The 11,035-nt window shown below is 41.5% G+C and overlaps 1 protein-coding gene across 2 annotated transcripts; it reads left to right on the top strand.

Moving 5' to 3' along the window:
- The first annotated feature begins 116 nt into the window (after positions 1-116).
- On the top strand, positions 117-10,984 carry LOC5518777. 2 transcript variants are annotated; one of them, XM_048721590.1, is made up of 4 exons: positions 117-538; positions 5,383-5,724; positions 6,305-9,366; positions 9,478-10,984. In XM_048721590.1, exons 1-3 carry the CDS (start codon positions 238-240, stop codon positions 9,337-9,339), a joined length of 3,678 nt encoding a protein of 1,225 aa, XP_048577547.1. In that variant the 5' UTR covers positions 117-237; the 3' UTR covers positions 9,340-9,366; positions 9,478-10,984. The 2 variants fall into 2 exon arrangements, with proteins under 2 accessions (XP_048577547.1, XP_001638768.2); XM_001638718.3 differs by having other exon boundaries at positions 6,305-10,984.
- Positions 10,985-11,035: the final 51 nt, after the last annotated feature.

The following is an 11,035-nucleotide window of genomic DNA, read 5'->3' as shown; positions in this document are numbered from 1 at the left end:
GTAGCAATAAAGCCTTGTAATAGGATCTTAAACCTTCGAGAACCTTGTAAGATCAGCTAAATCCTGTGACACAAGAGTAATTCTCGAGTCAATACAAATCGCTTTGCGTTACGCGAAGCTTTTGTTCCGGTTAACAAAAGGTTGGTGTCAGTTTACTAATGACTGACTTAAAAGGATAGCAACAGAGTCAAAACAGCAGTCTTTCAAGCAGAAAGGATCGAGAGCACGCACACCGAAATGGCTACATATACAAGCATTGTTCTATTTGTGTTCGCACACGTTTTATCTCCAAAGTACATAACGCTAAATGCTGAGCAAAGTGGTGCCTCTTTGTCTCCCGAGACGTGGAGTTCAAAGGAATTGGAACGACTTGAGGAGTTTATTTTACGAAAGGAAAAGAATTTTCGCAGGCCGCTTTTGTACAGTGAGTGCGGTCTAGTGGCGGGAACTGACGATGCGCGCGCTGTACACGCTGGCGCGAAAACTCTGGAAAAAGGCGGGAACGCAATGGATGCCTGCATTGCTACGGCTTTAACTGGTAAGTGAACATTCATATTAAAAAAAAAAGTTTTTTTCACCATCAATGGCTTATCAAAGCTTAATTCAAATAAACCCTGTACACGAATGGATATCTAAATCATGCATTATTTTTGAGGTTGCAAATTCGCAAAGTTACCAAGTAGGCGAGCTCATCAAAAGCTGTAAAATCCAGTTCTGGAAACCGCGCAGTTTTTCCCACGAATCAATTAATCTCTTTCTTCATCTCGAAAGCATTTTCTTTAAATTAGCTTTACGTTCACTTATCGCCAAATTTATCATGTTGTAGCATTTTATCATCACTGTAATTTAGCACACTTGAAAAAAGGGTATCATTTAGTGAGAGACGAAACGCGAAAACAAACAACAAATAGCAACAAAATGGCAATTTCGCCTTTGTTAGCTGATCGTTATCTTGGTGCGTAGGAGAAAATGTGATTTTTCTTCTGCGGGCATAGCCGGTATCTTGAATTTGTTATCTTTCTGTCAACAACATTAAAATCACCGCGCAAAAACAAATCGACATGATTCTTTTCGCTATTATTATCGAAAGAAAAGGTTTGGATAATACTTGAAATGCAAGAAAACTAGAAGATTTATTTCCAGTTCCACATAACCTCCGACTAGTACCACACTTGTTTTCTATTCCGTTGAAGATACTCTTTACGGCTTTAGGACCGGAAAAAAACATGTCTAAAAATACAGCAAGGCTTAATTAGAGATAGGTTAATGAGTTTGAAGAGTTTAGAAAACATGCCAGTTTCCAAAAACCCGAAATAGAATTTCGTAAATATATTTTGATTATGATTTTATCAAGGAAACGATCCATATCTTTCAAGAGCTATCTCTGCCGGTCGCCGTTTTTGCCATCCTAAAATACCAAGAGCAAGGAACCATTCATTTCTGCCCAATTTCCAATTGACTAATACTCTAAACTCTTTTTTTTTAATGTCTAATTATCCGTTGAGGCCGGTCGGATCTTTTTTGATTCTAAAGGATGCTAAGGTGTCAATCAACCATCCTTTGTTTATATTTATCATTGAAAATGCAGTGGCTTATTTGCAAGGAAACTTCAAAATAATAATCTACGAATGATGTTATCGATTGGAAATATCTTGGTTACTTGCTTTAATTAGCCGATGTGAATGGATGCTTTGTGTGACTCGGCGTTGAGCAGGCATTAAATAGCGGCATGATAAGCCTTCTCCACATTTCAATGTATTAAAAATATAGGACCAAATGAAGTATTAGAAAAGAAATACAGAACACAGATTGATTCTACATTTTAGAAAGCATCACACAAACTTTACAATATTTTGTTGCTGTTTTGAGCATCGAAGTGTTCTAAGCATGTTTTTAGAAATTGGTGAAATCTCAGGCTGGACGAAAGAGTGTATAGAGCTTTGTTCCAGATGGTTATTTCGATAATTCATTACATTATTTTTCTTACTGAATAAAAACATTAACAAAGGTGTGTGTAGTAAGGCTCTTCTCAGCCCACTCAGGAAATGCGCTAAAAATTGCAGAGGTCGTCTAGCTCCCGACAGTGCGTAGTGAAGCGCGTGTCTCCTGGTACCGCACCCCGCTACCCCTCCCGTAATTACGAATTCTTGCACGTTCTTCTCATGTGTTTCTCATTCGAGCTTTATCAAAAGAACTCCTAGGATTAATGAGAAAAAACTGTCAATTGTCAAGTTGAAAAGTTACTAATTTTCCTTAAAGAATGTCGATCAACTACTCCTTTATTGTTGTTTACAATTGAAAATACAACACTGTTCATTTGCAAGAAAACGTCAAATTAACCACCCACGACTGAAGTTTAAGAAATTTATTGGAAATTACTTGTGGGATAATTTTTTTAATATGAACGGCCAAACTCTAACACCTTATTCATAGGATTGCTTTCATTGGAATTTGACGCAAAAAGTATAATATGTGTAAATTATTTAGAACTACTGGACTCACAAGAATTAGACACGCTGACGAACGCTAACAATTCTTTAGAAGTGTTGTGGTAGATGACGATCGCTGGCACCATTTTGAGCGATCGGGCGATCATCGTCTACGCCTAAAAATATGGAAGATGAAAAAATTTAAGAAGCCTTTTTACTTCCCTAAACATACGAATGTAATTTAGTATACCGTAACTAAACGTTCTAATCGAAAAAAAAAAATGGGATGTAAAACTCAAAGATGAAAAAAAAAACATTAAAAAACTTTCCCGCTTTCCATAACAGACGAATGTGATTTAGTATACCGTACCTTAACGTCCTTTTATTGTTTTCAAAAAAATCCGAAAAAGGAAAAGAGAATATCGCTAGGCTTACATAACCATACACACATAAAGCCCACGGCTTCTTTGGACTGTCAGCGGTTCCATGCTCGGCAGGCTCAGCATGCTCAACAGGCGCTGGTTGCGTGAAAAACGGACGGAAAAGCCGAGCTTAGTCGCTTGAAAAGCTTTTTTTGGCTGAGCGCTACGTCTTAAAGAACGGCTCTACCGTGGGTATTTCTGGGGCGCTTTTCAAGAGACCGTTTAGCAGGCTAGAATGCTGGCAAAATTATTGCGATTTCACGCATGCAGATGGGATAAATGGCGTGTTGAGAACTGTCTACAAGCTGTCATGGCGGTATGATCACTCAAATGGGTCACTCCAGGCAAAGCTTCCCCGTAATCATTGACGTTGCGGAGTGAACATCTAATTTGTTAAGACTAGAAGCGTGGCAATTATCGGAAGAGGAAGAGGTTGTTTCCGGTTTGTAGACTCGGTTTGAGGGCATTACGGCCTTTTGGTTATTTTGATTCTTTATACATTTTTTTTTATCTCAAAACTCTAAAAACATTAATAAAGACATAATATGGGGATGTATGCATGTTAGTCAGAAACTCGCAAATCGTTTATTATAAGAAAACATGCGACCGAATTTTTTTATCTAATACTTATTTAGAATCTAAAGGAGGGGACTCTTGACGTAAATCTCACATAACAATCTTGAGTCTGTTAAAGATGCATCTTGGGAAGTTTCTAGAAGACCATCCGAGCGCTTAGCCACGACCTTTTGAGAATGCCGTAAGATAGCGATGAAAATAGAGAACTCTTCACTGGGGCTATTAGGAGATTAGCTTTTCCAAATTAGTCAGGCATTTTGTCTGCTTCAAGATCAGTGATAAAACGAAATACGAGAGCTTCGACTGTATTATAAAAAAAGCAAGACATTAACCAAGAAGACCAGGGTTCGAGCCAGGGTGGGAGAGTGTAAAAACCTGGCTATCAACATTGGGGAACTAAATCCCTCGTTTTCTCGGATAAGAACGTTAAGCCGGAGACCCCGTCTCTCCCGCACTATGACATAAAAGAACAGTCGGGGACGCTGACCCGTGAATCTTAGTGACAAAATGCTTACTCATGATTGTAAACTACGATGAGCATCATTTATACTATACAAATACTCAATATCAATTTTCATATTATCAACCTACCAGCATAAGAACGGCTACGGGAGGGGAAACTAAGATGTTAGGTGACCATTAGATGTGTTGCGAGTTCCCTGTGGTTCTTACACCACAGGAAGCCCGGTCAGAACGTCTAGGACTAGGCTGGTTGAACTCTATCCAAAGCCTTATGAGTTTGTTTTTATTGAATTTCATAAACTTTGATTTCAGATAGTTATTTCGAGATTTAGCCCATTCTTATCTTTCGAAATATCAAAGAAAACATTAACAAAGTGGGGCTGAGTGCTCTTTAAGTCCCGACATCTTAACACCCAATGATACCACAGCATGAAGAGAAAATAGAGATGAAATTAAGATAGAAATGAAGATGTACCCACTGGATCTCACCAATCCCTTGATACATCGAAAAACATATAAAGTTTCAACCCCATCAAATGATGTAACCCGCAAGCGCATCCCACCCTGGTTATAACGTCAATAGCCCTTCCCTTGTTAAATGATGTGCTTGAGGTTAATCACCTGGCGCCGCCAAGCTCGGCTTAGAAAGTTCCTCACAGGAGTAAGTACGCAGCTGCTTTGTCTCCTATTACTCCTTCTACAAAGGAGTTCTCTATTCTTCTCATTCTTTGTGTCGAGGTGCGGATATTGTTAATTTGCCCAATCAAATTGCAGCTTGTAAGAGCTGCGTACTGACCCCCTCACAGCGTGTAGTTGTACGTCGAGGAACTAATGTGACACCTCTCACGCCTCTGGTTAAAGTAGCCAGTATCAACTGAGTAATGGAAACGGGAGGGGGGGGGGGGGGGGGGGTTAGAGCTTTAACACTTATGGGACCGTTAGAAATTTTATGAGATGGGTGTGGGTGTGTGGGGGGTGGGGTGGGGATGGGTGTGTGTGTGGGAGGGGGGTAGGGCAGGTTTCTGGTGGTGTCGCAATTGTTTTGTGTGGTTGAGTTTGTCCAGGATATTTTTATTCGTGAGTGTGTATATTTTTCTTCTATGCTTTCCCCCATGTACGTTTTTTGGTCATTTTGGTTCTGTTCGTTGTTGTTGTTGTTTTAGAAATGACTGGTAATCCTGCACCCCCATCATAATTATAATGGCCCGTTCCTTACTGCGCGCGATATTGTACGCCTCTCTTAATATATACATAAAACAGACAACATTTATGGTCACCGTGGTAGCGCGCGTCTTCTGAGAGCTGCTACACGACCCGTCCTTGTTTGCGCCCATGCTGTATAGCTGTGTGATACTAAGTGTGACACATGTATGATGAGTGACCTATGCTTCATAATCTGCGAGATTTCCAATGACGAATGATGCGTGACATTGTAATGCGTGACGTTGTTGCGTGACATCCGGTAAACTAACAATTCCGCCTTGTTTCGTCAGACGTAGTCCTATCGACGGGCTCTACGATATCGTTTGCTGGTGTCGCAAACATTCTGTACTACAATCGACGCACGGGGAAAACCAGCAATATCGACGCCAGCTGGAGGCTACCCAATCTCCGCACAACCGAGGATGTCCCAACACTAGAAACACTAGGGGACTCGGTTCTAGTCCCAGGATTAATCGCGGGGGTGTCGGAGGCGACAGAGATGTCAAAATTCCCACTTGCGAAACTTATTGAGCCTGCTTTGTATTTTGCTGAGCGGGGAGCCAAGGTGTCGCATGCGTTGGGCAAGATGATAAAAGCTTTCTATGGAAAAACTCTTAACAAGACTAAGCAAGGTAATGTTGAGGAGAAGCAGCTAGAAGGGCTATGGGGCGGTCAAGTGTCTCGGTTCCCAGAGTTACCACTTAGAGTAAAGTGACCACTTAGAGTAGAGTGAAGACTTAGTAGAGTGACCACTTAGAGTAGAGTGAAGACTTAGTAGAGTGACCACTTAGAGAAGAGTGAAGACTTAGTAGAGTGACCACTTAGAGTAGACTGACCGCTTAGTGTCGTGACCTCTTAGAAACAAGTGTAGGCTTAGTAGAGCGACCACTCTACTTAGAGTGACCTCTAAGTAGAGAGTACATAGTTGAGAGTGATGACTTAGTTGAAATTAGAGTGACCGTTTAGTAGAGAGTAGAGTGGGAGGCTTAGTGTAGAGAAGGAGTAAACATTTAGTAGAGAAGAGTGACCACTTACTAGAGAAAAGAGTGGCCGCTTAGTAGCGAGAAAGACTTAGCAGAGTGACCACTAAGTATAGAGGCGAGTGATCACTTGCTAGAGAGAAGGACTACAAAACAGAGAGTAGAGTGACCGTCACCTCACTACATGTAGCACATGGGGGTTGACAGCCAAATATTTACGTTTCTAATTCAGGTCGTACGACATTCACAAACCCAGCAACCAACAAACCATATAAGGCAGGCGAGACAATACACCAGCCGCACCTAGCGAGATTCCTTCGCCGCCTCTCAGTCGAAGGGAAGGGGTACTTTTACCGTGGGGACTGGGCCGAGAAGCTTGTTGAGACGGTTCAAAAGCACGGTGGAGCGCTGAACATCAACGACATGGCTGAATACCAGGCTGATTTTCCAGAGCCTGCAGTGGCCGATTACAGCGGTCATCGCATTGTGACAACCTCAGTGGAAAATAATGAAAATGAGCTGAGGGAACGAGTTAATGCTTTAGAGATCGCGAAGTTTTGGGAAACGAATGATACTTATTTGACGAATGCTACTAAGCTGACAAAGCTCGCAGCGATTTCTCGATTTAGTAAATTTATTTCGTGGTATTACGAGAACGGCGAGGAAGCAGAGAGAATAATCAGTGAGTATTTTAATCTCGACGCTTCTCCGAGATACCGCGGATCAAAATCAGAGGCAAGATCATTTTGGCAAGGGGTCTCTGAGACTGAAGCGCTATTGGGCGCTAATGAAAAAATATGGGAATTATTAACCGTTACCCCGGATGCTACGGACAACAAATACCGACATTCAGCATCGGGTATTGTCGCTGTAGACTCGCAAGGTAATATTTGCTCCATGTCCCACTCTGCTAATAGCAGACCATGGGGGACTGGGATATTCGTGGAGGGCGTGGCTTTGCCTCACTCTGGTGCAACGTTCCCGGATGTTGTTCAGCGGAAACGGTTCGGCACGCGTGTACCGTCGGGTCTTCAGCCTGTCATTGTGTTCAAGAAGATTTTTAAAAGGAAAAGTAAGACAACTGTGTCGACAACGGTTAAGCCAAAAACTGAAAGCTTGGAAATGATTGACGTCCCCATATTGTCCAGGTTAGGAGTTGTTAATAGGCGGGAAGGAAAAGGGTTAAATGAAATGCCTGGTTTGATCGCAAATAGACGCAAGCTTAGTCTTACAAAAAGGCGGGAAGGCAGAAGGTTAAATGAGATGCCTGGTTTGAAAGCAAATAGACGTAAGAAAAGTGTAACAAAAAAAGCGGAAATCGTTAGAAGGCTAAGCTACCGCATGGAAAAGCATAGAAGCAGAGTAGATTTGGCAAGTGACTTGAATAAAAGACGAAAAGCGCGGAGCGAGCCGAGACTTTATAACCCTTCATCTGGGAGGACGATGTACTCTAAAGCGCAAGTTCAACAACGAACGCATTGGAAGTCTCGTAGTAATATGCAATCCACGAGATCTGCGACAGGGAGGAATTCATCAAAGTTTAAATTCGGGAAACAAAAGGTAAGAATGATGGAAGGAAGACGGAGACATCTGAAACGCTTTCATTGGATGGTACAAAAAAACAATAACAAGAGGTTAAGTAAAATCAACGTTGAAGTTAGAAATGTCCAGGAAAATGTCCCTAAAAATTTCCAAGAAAAAATTACAGGAAATGTCGAGGCAAATGTTCCTGAAAAAGAACAAGATAAAGGTGGAGAGAAAAATTCCCCGACGGAAAGACAAAGCTCAAATCATGATAAAATTGCGAACATGTTTATAAGAGGAGTGCCGATAAATGCGGATCCTGTTACGACTCCAAAATCCATCGCGAAATCGATGAGGACTAAAGTGATGGATAGAGATGCCATAAAACAGATACTGACTGAGGCTGCATCGAGTACAATAACAACTCCCACAATCACACAGAATACAGGTCGAAGATATCATAGAAAGAATATTAAAACACCATGGGGGATATTAAAACAAAAGTTCAACCCAACAGCAATAGCAACAATAGGGCCAACACCGAATACACAAAGAACAAAAGAACGAAAGAAGGATGTTAACAGCTATCAGGCAAGGAAAACGTCACTATGGGATGAGCTAACTCTAAAGCCGACTACAGATCGGGTTATAACCGCACTAGGTGTAGCTAGAGTGCTTACACAAAGTACAACTCCACCAAGGCGAGAGAAGCAAAGGTATCAGAAAAAAACGGCAGCGCCCACAAGCCCAACCGCTAGAGATAGGAAGTTACTAGGTGTAGCTAGAGTGCTTAAACAAAGTACAACTCCACCAAGGCGAGAGATGCAAAGGTATCAGAAACAAACGGCAGCGCCCACAAGCCCAACCGCTAGAGATAGGAAGTTACTAGGTGTAGCTAGAGTGCTTACACAAAGTACAACTTCGCCAAGGCGAGAGAAGCAAAGGTATCAGAAACAAACGGCAGCGCCCACAAGCCCAACTGCTAGAGATATTAAGATACTGGACGGAATGGATCCGGAAATTCAAAAAATCATCGAGAACAAAATTAACATAAATATGGTAAATGGAGAGGACTTGGAGGCTAATAGTAAGAGTAATGTGAGCCTGGATTTGGGGAATGAGGATTTGGGGAACGCAGAGGAAATTGATGAGAGGTTTAAAGTTCCTTGGAGGGTACCGAGTGAAGATGCGGATGGGGATTTACTGGAAACGGATGACTCACCCGAGGTCCATATTTACGGCATTGACAATGAGAAAAACCTCAAAGGCCCTGAATGGTTCAAAAGTTACATACGGGAAATCCTGTCAAAGGAAGAGAAAAAGGACGACCGTGAAAGGCGTCAGCTGAGAAAGAAAAGCTTTGTTCTCGAACCAGTTGCGGCGTTCGCTGTGTCTGGCCAATCGATTGCGGAAACCACGCTACAGTACCTGACAAATGTACTGGACAGCGGTATGAACCCAAAACAAGTACTCGAGATGCCGCTTTTTTACGACTCGAGCCCAGACTCTCACCGTCAGGACGTAAGAGTGGAGAAGTTCTCGTTTGATCAGGGAGTGCTGGCGAAGGCACGTAAGCAGGGTCAGAAGGTAACAGAGGTTAGCTTTAGAGTGGTTAGGGAGGTAGGGACAAGAGGGGCAGTGATAGTAATGGAGGGAAGCCGGGTGTATGGCAGTAGTGATGGGTATGCAGAAGGGTATCAGCAGGACCAGAAAAAAGATGTCGAAGAACAAGGTGATTCCTAGAATTATAGAGAATAGTGGTGGAAGAACATAGTGATAAAGAAGAGTAGAGGAAGGGCATGATGATTCCTAGAATTATAGGGCAGAGTGGAGGGAGGGCAAGGTGATTTTTAGAACTTTAGAGAATAGTGGTGGAAGAACATAGTGATTCCTAGAATTATAGGGAATACTAAAGAGAGGGCATGGTTATTCCTAGATTTGTAGGGAATAGTGGAGGGAGAACATAGTGATTTCTAGAATTATACAGAAGAGTGGAGGGAGGGCAAGGTGATTCCTAGAACTATAGAGAATAGTGGTGAAAGAACACAGTGATTCCTAGAAATATAGGGAATAGTGGAGAGAGGGCATGATGATTCCTAGAATTATAGAGAAGAGGGGAGGGCATGATGATTTCTAGAATTATAGGGAAGAGGGGAGGGCATGATGATTCCTAGAATTATAGGGAAGAGAGGAGGGAGGGCATGGTGATTCCTAGAATTATAGGGAATAGTGGGGAGAGGGCATGGTGATTCCTAGAATTATAGGGAAGAGGGGAGGGAGGGCATGGTGATTTCTAGAATTATAGGGAAGAGTGTAGGAAGGGCATTGTGCTTCCTAGAATTATAGGGAAGAGGGGAGGGAGGGCATGGTGATTCCTAGAATTATAGGGAAGAGGGGAGGGCATGGTAATTCCTAGAATTATAGGGAATAGTGGAGGGAGGGCATGGTGATTCCTAGAATTATAGGGAATAGTGGAGGGCATGGTAATTCCTAGAATTATAGGGAAGAGTGGAGGAAGGGCATTGTGCTTCCTAGAATTATAGGGAATAGTGAAGGATTTACATGATGATTCCTAGAATTACAGTGAATAGTGGAGAAAGAAAACTGTGATTCCTAGAATTTTAGGGAAGAGTGGAGGAAGAAAATGGTGAGAAAAGTACAAAGAATAGTGGTTGTTTACCATTTAATCGGAAATTCCGGAATGAGCTCCCAGTTTTTCCGGAATGGCAAAATGGTAAGAAAAAGTTTATATTATATAAAAGTCTATATTCCAGAATTCACGGGGTGAGTTATGTACTATTTGCTTCTGTACCCAGAAATTCTACTTTTGGGGTCCTGGGGAATAGTGGCCGATGGGGGCCTCGGTCAAATATTGTCATGAGAAAACGGCAAATGGTACACGATTTTCCGGAAATTCTGGTATACCCGGTGAAAGTGGACTACCTCTCAAGCAACTCCAAATTTTCCGGAAATTTTCAAGTGGGAGGAATTTGTACCATTTACAAAATAACCAAAAGTGCCATAATTTCCGATTAAATGGTAAACAACCAGTGTTTACTAGAATGGTGTTCCCGTGCAAACTGCTGCGACACAAAGCTTATTAAGATATAAAAATTATCAATCTCTTTCTAGCAGAATAGGCAAAGAACATTATAAAAATTTAAACATTACGTTGTTTGAAATGGTTTGGTTTTATCAAATGATTATGACAAAACTAATGCAACAGTATAGGCTTTAGCAGATTTAAATTACAAAGCAAAGATAAGTATATCATAATTTAAGCTTGCTTATGATGGCTGGTCCAGATACGTCAGCAAAAAAAAAAAATATAACGAAAAATTATACGTTGTCATGGTTATATATTGAATATTAAAATATCTTAACATTTTTGGAAGAGTATTATCCTGAGTTTATTAAATTATTAAGCAATAGAATAGGG

Source organism: Nematostella vectensis, chromosome 14, assembly GCF_932526225.1.
Source record: "Nematostella vectensis chromosome 14, jaNemVect1.1, whole genome shotgun sequence".
In the NCBI taxonomy this organism is placed as follows: Eukaryota; Metazoa; Cnidaria; class Anthozoa; order Actiniaria; family Edwardsiidae; genus Nematostella; species Nematostella vectensis.
This window is presented reverse-complemented; position numbering and strand designations above follow the sequence as displayed.

Excerpts from the sequence above, each read along its gene's own strand:
- LOC5518777 (XM_048721590.1), top strand. The coding sequence starts at position 238 with ATGGCTACATATACAAGCATTGTTCTATTTGTGTTCGCACACGTTTTA. Across the intron at positions 539-5,382 it reads CATTGCTACGGCTTTAACTG|ACGTAGTCCTATCGACGGGC; the intron begins GTAAGTGAACAT and ends TTGTTTCGTCAG. Across the intron at positions 5,725-6,304 it reads TCTTAACAAGACTAAGCAAG|GTCGTACGACATTCACAAAC; the intron begins GTAATGTTGAGG and ends TTTCTAATTCAG.